Genomic DNA, 18,915 nt, shown 5'->3' with positions numbered 1-18,915 from the left:
CTGATGGCAGATGGTCCAAGATCCAAATGGAACCAGACTCCGCACTACCTACGGTGAGGTCACTTGGGTCCGTGTTTGTGAGGAAGGGTCACGGCTCCGTGAGTGGCCTGGTGGCCTCACGGTTCAGAGCGACGTCCTCGGAGAGACCAGGTTGCAGCCCGCCGCCCAAGCAAGGTCGACTCAAAGACGTGACCTCCGGCCCGCTGTCGCTCAGGCGGGCGGGGGCGGGGCCTCGCGAACGGCCCAATCAGGGGAGTCGCTGGAACCGTACGTGCGGGCGACGCGCTGTGGACGGCGGGGACTGGGTGCCGTCGCCGCTGTCCGGCCGAGGCTCGCATCACCTCGCGCTGTCCTGAAAGGCTTGGGGAGCTTCCGCCACATCCTCTGTCGCCGTGAGCTCCGCCGGCCGCGGCAATCGCATGGTGGTCGACCCGGTACCCCAGAAAGCGGGCAAATGGTGAGTGTGCGGGGCCGGGAGTCGGGAAAGGGGGGCAGTGGGACCGGCTGGAACCGGCCGTGGCTGGACCTGGCTTCCCCGCGGTGAACTCCGGAGTCTGGGGACCCGAGGCCGCGGATGGCGCGGCACACAGCGCGGGGCCGGCCCGGCCGCAGGGACCCATGCCATCCTCTCCCGTCCCTGCGTGGCCGCGTCTCCCTCAGATCGGGCGATGACCACAGGGAGGGTCATCAGGGGACGGTCATGCCTCGGTCTCCCGGGTTCGTGCGCGGGAGGTGCTGTGGTCTGTGGGGTCCCCTTCCCTCTCTCCCTGGGGGGACCCGGTTTCCCCGCACTTTTCCAAACATTTGGGAGTAGGGTCTCAAAGCCAGGACCCTGTGCCCCCAGCCTAGCTCTTCATGGGACTGGCAATAAATGCCTTAATTTCCAGATCTTTCCGTGTTTTCTGAAACGCCATCTTTCCAGTTTAGAGCATCCTTATTAACTATTTGTTCTCCAGGATGCATTTCATATTACGCAGTATTTTATCATTTATCCACAGAGCTATGAATGGCTTTTTTTAAAGATTTATTTTTGTGGATATTTCACATGAGAAGAAAGCGGAAAATAACCACCTGGAACTGTTTAATGAAATCTGTGTGTGTGTGTGTCCCCCGCCCCCTGCCCAAGATCTTTCCCGGACACTGATGTCCTGTCGGATGTCCTTTGAGTGGAGGTTCTTCTTTAAAACTTTCCTGGGTGATCTGTCCTGTCAACATTGCCCCTCCTTGCGTTTGTCATTCTGAAAAGATTTATTCACTTGAGACTTAGCTTGGGAGACAGTATAAAGTATTTCCAAAAAGGTGAATTTCAGAAAAAAAAATTATTCCTTCCTATTTGTTACAATTTGTTCCCTTTTTTCTTCTAAGTGGGGACAGTAATATTCTGAGATCTTTTAGTTCTTTCAGGTGATTTTAAATGGCATAGCAGGGCCTAGACGTGTGACACTAAGTATCCCAAGCCAGTTGTTTACAAATCAATTTCTTTCCCTGGAAATAATGGACATTTTCATTTTCTGATAGTAGAAAGTTGGTTTTCTTGTTGAACTAGTACAATTCCGTAAAATTTTCTTTCCTCCTTTACACATAAACACTGGGTGTGTGAGATTTTGGGGGATTCTTGAACCCCTGGGTTTATGTCATTTAAATGATCAGTGGTGGTCCAGAGCGTTGTGATTGGGGAGCAGAGCCCTGAGGCCAGTAACTCCAAGCTGAGGCCAGCTCTGAGCTGGCAAAGGCATAGGGCATTTTCTCAGGCCTAGATGTTTTTGCATGTTGGGGTTTTGCATCCATGATACAGGTGCACTCAGAGTGTAATTTGTGTACTGAGAAATTGTGAGAGTCTGGAGTTCTGTCTCCTGGACAAGATATTTATGAATTTGGGTGTTTATTAGGGTCACAACCTTAAACTGAATCTGCCTGAGAGTTTCCTCATAGGTAATATTGGAAACCCTGGGGGAGGGAGTTCCCGTAAGCTGCCAGGAGAAAGGAGGGTGTGCGGGGCTCCCAGAGCCCATTCCTGCAGGTTCTCGGATGTCCCTCCTGCACCAGGGGCTGACCCCCTGTGGAGGTGCTGTCTCACCTGGGAATGTCTAGAGCCCAGCTTGGAAGTGGGTCTAATTTCTGAATATGGGTTTTCCTTCTTAACTCTGGGTAAGCAGGCTGCTTATCTGAGCGGACTTGAATGCTTGCATTTCTTTCCTTGGCATTCTTTTTTATCTGTTGAATATTCCAGTCCTTTCAGTCTAGTCTTCCTTAGTAGTTTGCAGTTTTATTTCCTGTCTGAATGGGTAAGATTTTTTATTTTTATTTCTTGGGCTCTGAAAATGTAAGTTGATTGAGAAAAATGTGTGAGGCAAGAAAATCTTGAAACCAAACAGAATTTTTTATTCCTTTTAGGCACAGTCTCAAGCTGTGAGATGGGCATATTGAAGTTCTCAGGCACATTTTTCATCTTTATTATTATTATTTTTTAATATAAAGATTTTATTTTGGGGGCACCTGGGTGGCTCAGTGGGTTAAGCCTCTGCCTTTGGCTCACATCTCGATTTCTGGGTCTTGGGATCGAGCCCCGCATTGAGCTCTCTACTTAGCAGGGAGCCTGCCTCCCCCTCTCTGCTGTTCTGCCTACTTGTGATCTCTCTCTCTAATAAATAAAATCTTTTATTAAAAAGATTTTATTTTTAAAAATTTTTTAAAGATTTTATTAGAGAGAGAGACAGCATGAGAGGGGGAAGGTCAGAGGGAGAAGCAGACCCCCTGGTGAGCAGGAAGCCAGAGCGGGACTCAATCCTGGGACTCCAGGATCATGACTTGAGCTGAAGGCAGTCACTCAACTAACTGAGCCATCCAGGTACCCTAAAGATTTTATTTTATTTTATTATTATTTATAAAAGATTTTATTTATTTATTTGACAGAGAGATCACAAGTAGGCAGAAAGGCAGGCAGAGGGAGACAGGGGAAGCAGGCTCCCTGCTGAGCAGAGAGCCGGATGTGGGGCTAGATCCCAGGATCCTGAGATCATGATCTGAGCTGAAGGCAGAGGCTTAACCCACTGAGCCACCCAGGCGCCCCTAAAGATTTTATTTTTAAGAAATCTCCACATCCGGGACGCCTGGGTGGCTCAGTTGGTTGAGCAGCTGCCTTCGGCTCAGGTCATGATCCCAGCGTCCTGGGATCGAGTCCCACATCGGGCTCCTTGCTCTGCAGGGAGCCTGCTTCTCCCTCTGCCTCTGCCTGCCATTCTGTCTGCCTGTGCTCGCTCTCTCTCTCTCTCTCATAAATAAATATAATCTTAAAAAATAAAAAAAAAAAAAAAAAAAAGAAATCTCCACATCCAACTTGGGAGTCGAACTCACGACCCCGAGATCAAGAGTCGCATGCTCTACTAACTGAGCCCCCTGGACGCCCCTCATTTCTCACATACAGACCCGTTTTTGTATGTGCAGGTCTCCAGGCAACTTTGACGTTTAAAAGGCTTTACTGTTTTTTAAGGCAAATGAATTTGTTTTAATTGATGTCAGAAAAACTACCCGAGCTTATGTAAATCTTAAAAATCCTGGTAGGTTTCAGGATTTAAATGCAGTCCCCTAATGCAGTGCAACATACTATTCATTCCTGAGTATCCCTAGTGTGAAATATGGCAGAGGGACAAACTGTGGTGTCCCTTGTCCTTTTATTTATTTATTTATTTGTCCCTTGTCCTTTTAGTTAGAGCATTGAAATTTTTCATTTTTTATGGGCTACACTTTTATACTGGCTAGTACTTAAAGAATTAGATATTAGAATGATTTCCTGTGTAGAAAAGTTTAAATTAATTTTTTTAAAAGATTTTATTTATTTGACAGAGATCAGAAGTAGGCAGGCAGACAGAGAGGGGGAAGGCAGCTCCCTTCTGAGCAGAGAGCCCGAAGTGGGGCTCGATCCCAGGACGCTGGGATCATGACCTGAGCCGAAGGCAGAGGCTTTAACCCACTGGGCCACTCAGGCATCCCAAGTTTAAATTAATTTAAAAGTAGCAAAAGTTGAAAACACTATTAAGTGGTAAAATATAGTGTATATAAGTTTTGTTTCTTTTATATTAATTGCATGCTAAGGATTACAATTTATAAAAAACTAGTAGACCAGAAAAAATTTTAAGATACAAAAAGACGAGAGTTCAGGGTTTTTTTGTTAGAGCATTTTATGTTTACGGAAAAATTGATCACAAAGTACAGAGGTCCCACTTGACCCCTCTGCATCCACAGTTCGCAATATTTTTTACATTTCCTGTTCCTGTGGTGTATTTGTTACAACTGATGGACCAATAGTCCTGCCCTGAAGGCCGCTGTTGATACAAACATAGATGTTTTGTGTTCAGTAGACCCACACAAATACAGTCAACTGACCTTTGACAAAGGACAAAAAGGCAATACATAGAGAAAAAGCCTTTAAAAAAAAGGGGGGGCACCTGGGTGGCTCAGTGGGTTAAAGCCTCTGCCTTCGGTTCAGGTCATGGTCCCAGGGTCCTGGGATCGAGCCCCACATCGGGTTCTCTGATCAGTAGGGAGCCTGCTTCCCTTCTTCCATCTCTCTGCCTGCCTCTCTGCCTACTTGTGATCTCTGTCTGTCAAACAAATAAATAAAATCTTAAAAAAAAAAAAGATTTGGGGCACCTGGGTGCCTCAGGGGGTTAAAGCCTCTGCCTTCGGCTCAGGTCAGGGTCCTGGGATCAGGCCCCGCATCGGGCTCCCTGCTCTGCGGGGAGTCTGCTTCCTCCTCTCTCTGCCTGCATCTCTGCCTACTTGTGATCTCTGTCAAATAAATAAGTAAAATCTTTAAAAAAAAAGATTTTATTTGAGAGAAGAATGCATGCATGAGCAGGGATAGGGGCAGAGGGAGAGAGAGAATCTGAAGCAGACTCTGTGCTGAGTGTGGAGTCCGACGTGGGGATCAATCCCAGGATGCTGGGACCATGACCTGAGCCAAGATTAAGAGTCAGATACTTCACGGACTGAGCCAGCCAGGCGCCCTGAAAAAATTCTTTTAAACAAACAGTGCTAGAAAGAGTGGCTATCCACATGCAAAGGATAAACCAAAAAAAAAAAAAAAAAAAGAATTTAGACACTGACTTTATGTCTTTCCCAAAACTCAACCAAAAATATATTGTAAATCTAAAGTTAGAAACTCCTAAAAGATCACATAGGAGATGATCCTGGGTTAACTGACGTATTTTAAGATACAATACCAAAAGCAAGATCCATGAAAGAAAAAAATGGGAAGTTTCATTTCATTAAAATAAAAATCCTGTTCTACAAAGGAGAGTACTTGGGTATAATTAGCACAAGCAGGGGGAGCAGCAGAGGAAGAGGGAGAAGCAGGCTCTCCACTGAGCAGGGAGCCCGGCATGTAGCTGGATCCCAGGACCCTGGATCATGACCTGAGCCGAAAGCAGATGCTTAACCCACTGAGCCACCCAGGTGCCCTGTGACTGTTCATTTCTTACCACTCTCTTTTGAGTGAGAGCACATGAGCTGGGGAGGGGGGCAGGCAGAGGAAGCACACTCCCCACTGCGCTGGAAGCCCAACTTGGGGCTTTGGTCCCAGGACCCTGAGATTATGACCTGAGCTGAAGGCAGATGTTTAACCTTCTGAGCCACCCAGCTGCCCCTACGTTTTCAATTTAGAGATATTTCCAATTAATGATGTATCAGTACATAACACAATCATAAGTTGAGGAAGTTCTGCAGAATATCCTATCATCTACAAACAGACCACTTCACCTCATTTTTTCTAAACTGGGTACCATTTTTCTTTTTCTTGCATAATTGCCCTGACTAGAACTTAATTGCCCTGACTAGAACGTCCCAGATTTGTGTAGTGGGCATCCTCCTCTTGGTCCTGATCTTAGTAGAAGAACTCAGCTTTTCAGCCCTGAGTATGAGGTTATCTGTGAGCTTGTCATGGCCTTTATTATGGCCTTTATTATGCTCTGAGGTATTTTCTCTGTACACCACTTTGTTGAGAGTCTTTATCGTAATGTTCTTATGGCATCTTCTGGTATCAAGGTAGCACTGGCCTCATAAAATTAGTTTGGAAGTATTCCCTCCTATTTTTTAGTAAGCGTTTGAGAAGGATTTGGTATTACTTTTTCTTCGAATGTTTGGCAGAGTTTACCAGTGAAGCCATCTGGTCCTGGACTTTTATTTGTTGGGATGCTTTTGGTGACTGGTTGACTCTTTTTACTACTAATCAGTCTGTTCAGATTTTCAGCTTTTTCATAATTCAGTCCTGATATGTATTTTGTTTCTAAGAGTTTATCCATGTCTTCTAGGTTGTCCAGTTTTTTGGTGTATAATTGTTCATAGTAGTCTCTTATGACCCTTTGTATTTCTGTTGTACCAGTTGTAATGTCTCCTCCTTCATTTTTGATTTTATATATTTGAGTCCTCTCTTTCTTTTCTTTTAGACTCTAACGAAAGGTCTATCCATTTTATTTATAAAAAAAAAAAAAAAACCCAACTCTAGGGACACCTGGGTGGCTCAGTTGGTTAAGTGGCTGCCTTTGGCTCAGGTCATGATCCTGGAGTCCTGGGATCAAGTCCCGCATCGGGCTCCCAGCTCCACAGGGAGTCTGCTTCTCCCTCTGACCCTCTTCTCTCTCACTGTTTCTCTCTCAAATAAATAAAATATTTAAAAAAACTCTTAGTTTCACTGATTTTTTTTCTATTTTTAATTTGCATTTTGTTTATTTCCACTATGATCTTTGTTATTTCTTCTAGCTTTGGACTTTTTTCTTCTTTTTCTAGTTCCTTGAGGTATAAAGTTGGGTTTATTTGGGATCTTTCTTGATGTAAGCATTAATTGGTATGAAATTCCTTCTTGGAACTGCTTTTGCTGCATGTTTTAAGTTTTGATATGTAGTATTAGCATTTTCATTTGTGTCAAGGTATTTTTTGACTTCTCAAGTTGATTATTTTCACCTGTTAGTTCAGTAGCGTGTTACTTCATCTGCACATATTTGTGAATTGTCCAGTTTTCTCCTTGCAGTTGATCTGTAGGCCCACCGTTTTGATTGGAAAAGATGGTTGATGTGACTTTAATCTTCTTTAGTTTATTAAGACTTGTTTTGTGGCCTAATACATGATCCATTGTGGAGAATGTTCTATGTGCATGTAAGAATGTGTATTCTGTTGCTTTTAGATGGAAATGTCTGTTAAAAATGGGTCACTTAAATTCAGTGTTTCCTTACTGTTTTTCTTTTTTTTTTTTTTGGCCTGGATGATACATCTAATGATGATAGTTAAGATATTAAAGTCCCCTACTATTATCGTATTGCTATTTCTTCCTTTAGATCTGTTACTATTTGCTTTATATATTTAGATGCTCCTATTTTGAGGGAATAAACATTCACAAATAATATATCCTCTTATTCATGCCTTTATCATATAATAACCTCCTTTGTCTCTTATAGTCTTTGTCTTAAAGCCTATTTTGTGTCAGACAAAATAGCTAGTTTTTTTTTTAAGATTTCTTTGACAGAGATCACAAGTAGGCAGAGAGGCAGACAGAGAGAGAGGAGAAAGCAGGCTCCCCGCTGAGCAGAGAGCCTGATGTGGGGCTCGATCCTAGGACCCTGGGATCATGACCTGAGCTGAAGGCAGAGGCTTTAACCACTGAGCCACCCAGGTGCCCCAAAATAGCTAGTTTTATTTTAGTTTTCATTTGCACGGATTGTTTTTTTTCCATCCTGTTACTTTGAATCCGTATGTCACTTTCAATCCCAATGTCTTTACACCTGAGGTCTTTTGTAGGCAGTATAGATTTTTACTTTATTTTTTTAAAGATTTTATTTATTTATTAGAGAAAGCACGCACACACACAAGCAGGGGAGAAGGAGAAGTAGGCTCCCCGCCAAGTAGGGAGCCCGATGTGAAGCTCAATCCAAGGACTCTGGGATTGTGACCAGAGCCAAAGGCAGCCATTCAACCAACTGAGCCACCAGGTGCCCCGGGAGTATAGATTTTTTAAAGTCCATTCAGCCACCCTGTGTCTTTTGATTAGAGAAAAAATAGTCCATTAATGTTTTATTTTATTTATTCTTTTAAAGATTTTATTTATTTATTTGACAGATCACAAGTAGGCAGAGAGGCAGGCAGAGAGAGAGACAGAAGGAAGCAGGCTCCCTGCTAAGCAAAGAGCCTGATGCGGGGCTCGATCCCAGGACCGTGGGATCATGACTTGAGCCGAAGGCAGAGGCTTTAACCTACTGAGCCACCCAGGCACCCCGTCCATTAACATTTTAAAGTAATTATTGGTAGGTATGTACTGATTGCCATTTTGTTCACTGTTTTCTGGCTCTTTTTGTAATTTGTTCTTTTCCTGGTTCTTATTTTGTGATTTGCTGATTGTCTGTAGGGCTATGTTTAGATTCCTTTCTCTTGTGTGTGTCTACTATAGGTCTTTGCGATTACCATGAGTTTACAAGAATAGCTTATGTTTATAGTAATCTAAGTTGATAACAATTTAAGTTTGAGTCTATTCTAAAACTCTGCATTTTTATTCTATCCCCATTTTATGTTTTTGATATCACAATTTGCATTTTTGTGTCTCAGTTAACAAGTTAGTATAGTTATTTTCATACTTTTGACTTTTAACCTCAACTTCATATGATTAACCTACAACCTTTACGTTAGTCTGAATTTCACTACATATTTACCTTTACTGGTGTAATTTGTACTTTCATATTTTCCTGTTACTGATTAGCATCCTTCCATTTCAATGTAAAGAAGTCCCTTTTGCATGGCTTGCAAGGCCAGTCTACTGGTGATGAATTCCTTTAGCTTTTGCTTCGTTGGAAAACTCTTATTCTCCAATTCTGAAAGCTTTACTGAGTTGAGTTTTCTTGGTTAGCAGTTTTTTTCTCTTTTTAAAAAATATTTTATTTATTTGTCAGAGAGCATGAGCTAGCACAAGCAGGGGAAGTGGCAGGCAGAGGGAGAAGCAGGCTCCCCGCTGAGCAAGGAGCTGGATGTGGGGCCCTATTCCAGGACTCTGAGATCATGAACTGAGTTGAATGCAGATGGCTTACTCACCTGAGCCACCCCGGCGTCACTGGCAGTTTTTTTTTTTTTCTCCCCCAACCCAGCACTTTGGATATGTCACACCACTCCTTTCTAGCCTGCAAAATTTTTGCTGAAAAAATCTGATGATCTCATGGGAGTTACCTTGTACTTAACACTTTTTTTTTTCCTCTCTTTTTTGCTGGTTTTAATTGCCTCTCCTTATACTTTAGCTTTGACACTAAGTGTAGTGCTTCTTGGTGTGAGTCTCATTGGGTTCATTGTATTTGGAACTCTCTGGGATTCCTGGATCTTGCTGTCTGTTTCCTTCTCCAGGTTAGGGAAGTTTTCGGCTATTATTTAAGTTTTCTGCTCCTTTCTCTCCTCTTTGGGAGTCCAATAATGCAGACGTTGGTCAGCTTGATGTAGTCCCATAAGTCCCTTAAGTTGTCTTCACTCTTTTTCGTTCCTTTTTCTTTTTTTTTTTTTTTTTTTTTTTTTTTTTTTTTTTTTTTTAAGATTTTATTTATTTATTTGACAGAGAGATCACAAGCAGACAGAGAGGCAGGCAGAGAGAGAGGAGGAAGCAGGCTCCCTGCTGAGCAGAGAGCCCGATGCGGGGCTCGATCCCAGGATTCTGAGATCATGACCTGAGCCGAAGGCAGCGGCTTAACCCACTGAGCCACCCAGGCGCCCCTCGTTCCTTTTTCTTTATACTTTTCTGATTGGGTAAGTTCTGCCCTGTCTTCATTTTTCAGTTCAGTTCTTCTTTAGCTCTATGACTTCTGTTTGGTACTTTGTTTTCTTCTGCTTGTTGGAATTCTTTTTTCATCCATTCTTCTCCTGAGCAAGGTGAGCATTTTTATCACTGTTATTTTGGACCCTTTATCGGATAAATTACCTATCTCCTTTTCGTTAAGGTCTTTTTCTAAGGTTTTATATTTTGCTTTTTGGGGGAATATATTGTTCTGTTTCTTTGGTTTCCTTGACACTCTGTTGGTTTTTATGTGTTAGACAAAACAGCCCCCTCTCCCAGTCTTGAAGGAATGAACTCCTGGAAGAGAGCCCTTTGTTGTCTCTCAGACCTTTGTGATTGTCCAAGAAGGCTATTTATAATTGCTCCCAGTAACTGAGGGTGTGCCAAGGCCTACAGTGCCCCAAGAGGAGGATCTCCGTCAGCATCTAGATTCAGGCTGATTAGAAGGCAGACCCTCAGGCAGCAGCTTTTAAAGTTTGCAACATAACCTCTTGTAGGTGAAGACTGGGAGATGGACAGTTCTGCCTGCTTCCTCTGCTCTGAGCCGTGAGTAACAACCAGTTAGGAATGGTTTCTTTCTTTGGTCCCAGCCCATTGACTGTAAGCCCTGCTGGCCACCAAGGGCAGGGTATGAAGGGACTCCAGGGCTTGTATACAAGCTCTTATGTTGGGCATTCATATGGCCTGGGGGGGCTGGAGGCAAGACAGAGAGAGCATGGGAAGATGGTGTTCACTTGTGAGGAGATGGAGGAGAGACAGTGAAGTATCCTTCAAACGGAGAAGGTGCTTTGAGACCAAAATCAAAACAGGCCACTTCACACAGTTGACAGAGTTGTATTCAGGGTAACTTACTGACGGAAGAGCGGTCAGAGGCCGGGCCACCGCAGCTGCATAGCTGTTCCCCACAAGCCCAGGCCTCAGTCCACAGATTTTATAGAGGAAGGGGACACACAGAGGGACCCTGTAGCGAGATCAGAGGGCTGCACGTACCTCAGAGAACATGCATGCCCCTGACTGACTGCTGACCTTTCATCGGCTCTTGAGGTACCACCTGTGTGCCAGGAAGGGGGATGACAGTGTTATCTCTGACAGATGGATGAAAGGCCAAAGCAATTCTCCCCTCATTCTGGCCTTGGTGGACATTCCTAACGTCTGTATATTAATCTCCGAGGGGCCAGGAACACGAAGCCCAGCTTTGGAGGGCCAAAGCTGGAGTCAGTGTTGGCAGCCCTCCCACACTGCTGTCTTCCCCAGTTTCTGGTCCTAGGTGTGTGTTTAATTAGAAGCTTACCCCTTAGATCACAGCTATGAAGGTAAACTAATAGGCCTCTTTCACAGAGACTGGGTGCCTTTCTTTGCTGTGCCCTGGTAATGGTGGTGGCCAGTTAAGAACTCTTTTTCCACTTGTTACAGTCTCGTGGGACCCAGCGGGTGTAAGCCCCCTAACCACCAGAGCCAAGCAAGCGAGAGGTGTTTTCTGGGCAGCAGAAATTTTCTGCAAAAATCACGAGTGTCAGTCAAGGGCACATGCTCCTGGGAGATACCGGAGAGCTGGAGGGAGACAGAGGAGGAGCATAAAATTATCTGTTTTGGGAGAACATTTCAGTAAGCCCTTAGATGTGTGTTTATTAGAGGCCTGCCTTTCAAGCTGACACTTTAAGATGAGCAAGCAAGACTCGTGTTTTGTTTTTGTTTTTGTTTGTTTTGTTTTTTTTTAGAGCAGGGAGGGGCAGAAGGAAAGGGAGAAAGAGAATCCTGAGCAGGCTCCATGCCCATCTCACGACTTGAGCTGAAATCAAGAATCAGAAGCTTAACCGAATGAGCCACCCTGGCACCCCCAAGCAAGCCTCTTCAACAGAAAAGTGGGGGTGCTTTTCAGTCAACTGCCTCTATGCTGGGCCTAGGCTGGGTGAGTCTGCACACGTGAGCCTTTTAATAACTGTGTCAGGTTGCGTAGCCTTCTTGGTCCCATGGATGCAGGCTCCATTGGCTTTCAAAGGTAGATGTTTGGGGGCTCAAATTCAAGTTCAGGTCTTAAAAGTTGGGGGTATCAGATGTGGGGTTCAGAACCTTCACTCCTCGGGAGAAGCTTGGGATTCTGAGTTCCCTCCTGACTGTGGGTTGCTGCACACATTGTGGGTGATTGTGGGTGGGGTTTATGGCAAGATTGTCTGTCAGCCTCTCTGACCTGCCTTCCTGTGGGTTTCCTCATTCAACAGCATGCAGGAGTTGCTTAGCTAGTTTTTGGGGTTTAGATTTTTCCAAGGAAATTATTCCATATGTAGGTGTAGATTCAGTGTGTCTGTGCGAGAAATAGGTGGAGGGTCGTTCCATGTCACCATCTTGAACTGGACTATTTTATTCTACTTAAGGTTTGTTCTTTATTGTTTCTTCAAGTAGTTGCTTACATTACTGTTGATTTTTTTTTTTTTTTTGCCTTTGGTTTATTTGTTCAGTGGTATAAATTTCCTGCTAGGCTCCTACAGTTGCTACACCAGACAACTTTTAATAAATTCTATTTTCATATCATTCAAAATAATGATTTCTTCAGACTTTTTTGATCCCAATATTTAGAAGTTTTTATCTCCATGTCTTTGGGGTTTTCCAACTACTCTCCTGTTACTGATTTCTAGATTAATGCTGCTGTTTCCTGAGAACATATTTGTAGGATTTCTGTTGTTTCAAATTTAAGGTGTTTTATAGCCCAGAAGGTGGTTTGTCCTGGTGTGGGTTGCATGTGCACTTGAGAAGAAGGGAGATTTGCTGCTCATGACATATCCCATGGATTTCAATGAAATCTGTTGCTCATTGGTACTGTTCAATGTAACTAGTCCTTCCTGATTTTCTTCCTGCTGGAATGTTTGCGTTACTGATATGGGGTTGTAGATAGGTCCATCTTTTGCCTAACATATTTTGCTATTCTGTTATATACACAAAGAGTTGTTACATTTTCTTGGAGATTTGACCCAGTGATCATTACATGATTCCCTCTTTATCTGAAATTTCCTTGCTTTGACATCCTCGTCTGAAATTAATATGCTCTGCTGGCTTTCTTTTGGTTACTATTGGTGTGGTACATCTCTCTCCTTCCTTTTATGTGTATTTGTGTCTTTATCTTTAGTTCTTTTTAATGTGCTATTACAGTATCATTCAACTGTAGGATTTAGACCATTGATGTTTTTTTTTTTTGTTTTTTTTTTTTTAAAGATTTTTTATTTATTTATTTGACAGACAGAGATCACAAGTAGACAGAGAGGCAGGCAGAGAGAGAGAGAGGGAAGCAGGCTCCCTGCTGAGCAGAGAACCCGATGCGGGACTCGATCCCAGGACCCTGAGATCATGACCTGAGCCGAAGGCAGCGGCTTAACCCACTGAGCCACCCAGGCGCCCCTAGACCATTGATGTTTTAAAGTGGTTATTGATAATGTTGATTAGTATCTACAATGCTTTTTACTCTTTCTTGTTGTCCTTGTTTCTTTGTCTTCGGCCATTTTTCTGCCTTCTTTGGCTTTAATTGAACATTTTCTCTCTTCGCAGCATATCAATTATAGTTTCTTGACTTTGTTTTCCCGAGTTTACCTCATGTCAGAGTATTCCTAATTTTTCCCTGGCCCATGTAACATTGTCATTCATTTCACTTACCCAAAAGCTTATTACTGAAAGCAAAAGTGAGGTCTGTCGGATTTGTTAGTAAAAGAAAAGGTATTTTACCTTCGTTAGTTTCTTTCCTAATGCTCTTTCTTATGTACCTCCCAGTGAATTTCTTTTCATGTTCTTTGAAAAACAAGTGTACTCATGTCAAATTCCTCAATTTTTGCCTCAGAAAGTCCTTATTTCTTCTCCATTTTTTAAGAACAGTTCTAACAGAATTGTAGGGCGGTGGTTGTTTACTTTCAACACCTTAAGTGTTTCACTCCAGTCTCTTTCTTGCTGAAATGGTTTTGGAAAGAAGTCCTGTTTAATTCTTACCTTCATTTCAGTGTGACTGAGGTTTGTTCCTCCCCCCTCCCCTCCCACCCCTGGCTTCCTTCTCTATATTCTATATTCTCTTTGTTTTTTTATTTTTCTACAGTTTGAATAGGATTTGCTTGAATTTGCCTTTTCAGTCGTTTGGGGTTTTTCCCCCCCCCTCATTTTCCCTTTTGTCTTCTCTTAGCTTCTCTTGAATGGTAGGAAGATTCACTTTTTCTGTTCCTTTCTGCCTTTCTTTTCCATCAATTAGTCCCATTTTGTGTATTTTATCCTTGTCATTATCCCAAAGTTCTTGGAGAGTGTGTTCTTCTTTTTTTTCCCTGTTTGCTTAGGCTACAGTGAAACAGATTCTTCTGAACACAGGCCTTGTTAAGAATAGAATATTCTGGGCATATTTCAAAATAGCTTCTTTTCTGTCTCCAATTTTGAAGACTGTGGTTTGCCCTGTGTCCTCAGTTCTCTGGGGGAATCTAAGAAGAGTTGTTTCATTTTAAGTTTTTTGCTTTTTCCTTGTGAGGGAGAGACTGCTTCTGAGTTCATTATTTGACAAACAACAACCAGATCTCTGGCTCTGATTTTTGATGCTTGATGCTCACAGCTTTGAAACTCATCCCTCATCCTCCCTCCTTGGTCCGCTTCTATCCAAGACAGAGAGAAAGCCTAGTGCTTCCTGCTTTGGCAGCGGCACGAGGTTCTGTTCATACAGGCTCCTGCCCTTGTGTGTGAACCTTTAGTCCACTCACAGCCTCAGAAAAAAAGTCTGCCTGCTTTTCCCTGGTCTCTCAAGCCATTTCATGCCAGCTTGAGAGGCCTGCCTTCCTCCCCGGGGACCTCAGTTCCGGAGTGAACGCGCTTATCCTTTCTCAGCAGTACCTGGTGTCCTCAGCTTAGGGATTCCTGTACTCGGGGGTTGGCTGTGGTGCTTCTGTGCACCACGTCACAGCTCCTAAATGAGAGAAAATGAGAGGGTCCCCTCTAGAGGGACTGGTCGGGAACTTCCTCCTGAAATTGGAGGATGGAGATTTTATTTTCTCTTGGAGGAGAGCACTGCTGAATCCTTTATTTAACACTCATGAACAGACTCACCATCAAGCCATTGTGGATGTTCGTGAACTCCCTCGCGACCCGCAGCCCTTAACGTATTCGTCAAGGTTAGCGTGGGCCAAGGACGCTGTTATGGTTTGACCAAAAAGAGTTCTTCTAGCACCTTCTCAACTCAGTATGTGTCCTAAAAAGTGAGAAGCAGCCCTGAGGCTCACTGGACGGGGTTTCTGTGGAGACCTTGGAGCCGTCGCTTCTGAATAATTTTTGGATCCGTGAACGGGATGGAGATAACGGAAAAACGGATGCAGTAAGTACCGCACTGGTGCAGAGTACGGCTTCTGCACAAGAATATTTGCCTTTGTCCAGCTACGTCTGGCTACTTGTGACGGCCTGGAGGACTTCCGGCCGACACGGAAAGCTGATCCTTGTTACAAGTTGCATTTCCACAGGCCTCCGGGACGCTCGTGGTTGGTGCTGGGACTAGAACAAGCTTCCGGTTCTTCACTGTGTTTTACTCATTAAAACCTTGTGCAGACTCGAGCCGGTGCGTCATGGAGTGCTGAGTTAAATGGTACGTAAGAAGGAAGGAGATGAGAGCGTCTTTCTCAACAGGAATTAGTGTGCTTAAAATAACACTTGTCTCATTTGTATAGCATTTCTCCAAGGTGCTCTAGATGCAGCCATTAGAGAACAGTAACATTTAAAGTGTTCACAGTAACGATGAGAAAATAATTTGCATGTGTTCATGATGCTAAATTTATGAGGAAGTGGGAACAGAAAGTAAATTCTCATGACCAAGATGTAAATGTCTGGAGACCACAGAATCACATACATAACACAACCTTCCTATAAATTGAGTATATATCCCCAGTGCTGTTAGACTCACGTATGCTACTGTGAACATATTTGGGATGTTTTAGGATTCAGTGACCTTTGAGGATGTGGCTGTGAACTTCAGCCTGGAAGAGTGGGTTTTACTGGATTCTTCGCAGAAGAAACTTTACAGAGATGTGATGCGGGAAACCTTCAGAAACCTGGCCTCAGTAGGTAAAGATGATGACATTCTTACTGAACATTAGCAGTTAGAGAATAAGTATTCCTTGCCCATCAGTCTTGTTCTAACATGTGGGAAAAGAATACATTAGTAAGCTAAGCTCACATAGACCTAAAATCTAGTAATTTTTTATAATTTCTAAAAACATGGAATTATTTTTCTCCATTTGCATTTTAGGGAAAAAATGGGAAGATCATGACACTGAAGATGGGTACTATACGCAGGGGAGAAAACTAAGGTGAGTCACACAGTATAGCAGTGTCCCAGGTGAGAATCCTTCTATAGCAGGAGTTTTTTTTTAAGATTTTATTTATTTGACAGAGATCACAAGTAGGCAGAGAGGCAGGCAGAGAGAGAGAAGAGGAAGCAGGCTCCCCGCTGAGCAGAGAGCCCGATGCGGGGTTTGATCCCAGGACCCTGGGATGGAGTCCCATAGGGAACCTGTTTCTCCCTCACCCTCTGCTTGCCACTCCCCATGCTTGTTCTCTCTCTGTCAAATGGATAAATAAAATCTTTAAATAAATAAATAAAACCCAAAGTGTTCAAATTTATCCTTAAATTTTTTTCACTGACAATATTTACTTAAATAGGACATAGGTGTTCAGTGTTTGCAAAACTGTCCACTTGGAAACAGCATAAAGAAAAACCCTGTATGTTGAGATGCCTGGGTGGTTCAGTCTGTTATGTGCCTGCCTTTGGCTCAGGTCATGATCTCAGGGTCCTGGGATCAAGTCCTGCATCGGGCTCCTTGCCCAGTGGGGAGCCTGTTTCTGCTTGCTGCTCCCCCTGCTTGTGCTCACTCACTCTCAGTCTCTAATAAATAAACAAACAACCCTGTATGTTAATAATCTTTGTTTACATGATAGCTGTGGTCAGGTTCTGTTTATGAAACATTTGGTCTATTAATTTTTCAAACACTTCAGAAAGGGCAGGAAACCTTCATTGTGCTATAAATTATAAAAAATGTAATTCTAGTATCCTACTAATACGAATAACCAAGAAATCATTCATATATTTCTCATTCTTTACAGAAGTCATATGGTAGAAAAACCTTATGAAAACAAAGAGGATCACTGTGGAGAAACCATCACCCAGACTCCAGATCTTAATCTGAACAAGGAAAGTCCTTCTGGAATAAAACCATCTGAAGGTCCTCAGTATAGAGAAACCATCACTCAGACTCCAGATCTTATTCTGAACAAGAAAACGCCTTCTGGAATAAAATCACCTGAAGGTCATCAGTGTGGAGAAACTATCACCCAGACTCCAGACCTTAATCTGAATAAGAAAAGTCCTTCTGGAATAAAATCACCTGAAGGTCGTCAGTGTAGAGAAACCATCATCCAGACTCCAGATCTTAATCTGAACAAGGAAACGCCTTCTGGAGTAAAACCATGTGACTGTAGCGTGTGTGGAAAAGTCTTTGTGCGTCATTCGTCCCTTAGTAGGCACATCAGATCTCACAGTGGACATAAGCCATATGAGTACCACGAATGTGAAGAGAAGCCATACAAGTGTAAGGAATGCGGGAAAGCCTTCAGTTACCGCAAATCTGTTCACAGACACGAGAGGACGCACACTGGGGAAAAGCCCTACGAATGTCAGGAATGTGGGAAAGCTTTCACGTGGCTCACGACTTACCGAAGACACATGATAACTCACACGGGAGAGGGACCTTACAAATGTAAGGAATGTGGGAAGGCTTTCAGTTGTTCCACTTCGTTGCGAACACACGAGAGAACTCACACTGGAGAGAAACCCTATCAGTGTAAACAATGCGGTAAATCCCTCAGGTCCCCTCTGGGTCTGCGAATACATGAAAGAAATCACACCGGAGAGAAACCCTACGAGTGTAAGCAGTGTGGGAAAGCCCTCAGTTGTCCCAGTTCCTTTCGAAGACACGAAAGGACTCACACTGCAGAGAAACAGTATGAATGTAAACAGTGTGAGAAAACCTTCAGCTCCCCTCTAGGTTTGCGAATACATGAAAGAATTCACACAGGAGAGAAACCTTATGAATGTAAGGAATGCGGGAAAGCCTTCATTTCTCTGTCAAGCATTCGAACCCACATGATCACACACACTGGGGATGGACCTTATAAGTGTAAGGAATGTGGGAAAGCCTTCATTTGTCCCAGTTCCTTTCGATCTCATGAAAGGACTCACACTGGAGAGAAACCCTATGAATGTAAGCAGTGTGGGAAAACCTTCAGTTGGCCCAGTTCCTTTCGAATACACGAAAGAACGCACACTGGCGAGAAACCTTATGAATGTAAGGAGTGTGGCAAAACCTTCATTTATCGCACAACCTTTCAGGGACACATGAGAAAGCACACTGGAGAGAAACCCTATAAATGTGAGGAATGTGGGAAAGCCTTCATCTCTCCCTCAAGCGTTCGAACGCACATGATCATGCACACTGGAGATGGGCCTTATAAATGCAAGGAATGTGGGAAAGCCTTCAATTTTCCCAGTTCCTTTCGGATACACGAAAGGACTCACACAGGAGAGAAGCCCTATGAATGTAAACAGTGTGGTAGAGCTTTCAGTTGTTACACGTCCTTTCGGACACACGAGAAAACGCACACTGGAGAAAAACCCTATGAGTGTAAGGAATGTGGAAAGGCCTTCATTTATCGCACTACCTTTCGAGGACACGTGAGAATGCACACTGGCGAGAAACCGTACAAATGTAAAGAATGTGGAAAAGCCTTCAGTCGTCCCAATTCATTTCGAAGGCATGAGAGATCTCACACTGAATAGAAACTTCCCGAATGTAAGTAGTGTGGGAAAAACATCAGTGAACCTACATCCTCACATGTGAAAGCCCCACGGGAGAGCAGTCCAACAGATATAAGAAAGCCTGATTCAAATGAATCCCTATGTAATGTTCTAGAAAACTGTAACCTCAATCATTATAAAAGTTATAAATATATTGTCTTTATCAGTGCCTCATTCTTAAAGTGGATCTCTGGACTGTGGATATTTACTACTTTCAAAAATGAACATTGAGGTGTGATAATTCTGTAAGTACTCATTACTGTTGTTTAAA

The 18,915-nt window shown here is 43.3% G+C and overlaps 1 protein-coding gene across 1 annotated transcript; it reads left to right on the top strand.

The window, feature by feature from the left end:
• The first annotated feature begins 287 nt into the window (after positions 1–287).
• Positions 288–18,698, top strand: LOC116883120 (zinc finger protein 791-like). The gene is made up of 5 exons (XM_032884100.1): positions 288–457; positions 15,259–15,380; positions 15,730–15,856; positions 16,041–16,101; positions 16,895–18,698. Exons 2-5 carry the CDS (start codon positions 15,378–15,380, stop codon positions 18,624–18,626), a joined length of 1,923 nt encoding a protein of 640 aa, XP_032739991.1. The 5' UTR covers positions 288–457; positions 15,259–15,377; the 3' UTR covers positions 18,627–18,698.
• Positions 18,699–18,915: the final 217 nt, after the last annotated feature.

The sequence above is a fragment of the Lontra canadensis genome, unplaced genomic scaffold (genome assembly GCF_010015895.1).
Source record: "Lontra canadensis isolate GAN:19392208 unplaced genomic scaffold, GSC_riverotter_1.0 scaffold88, whole genome shotgun sequence".
Classification (NCBI taxonomy): domain Eukaryota; kingdom Metazoa; phylum Chordata; class Mammalia; order Carnivora; family Mustelidae; genus Lontra; species Lontra canadensis.
Note: the sequence above shows the minus strand (reverse complement) of the source record. Positions and strands in the feature narration are given on the sequence as shown.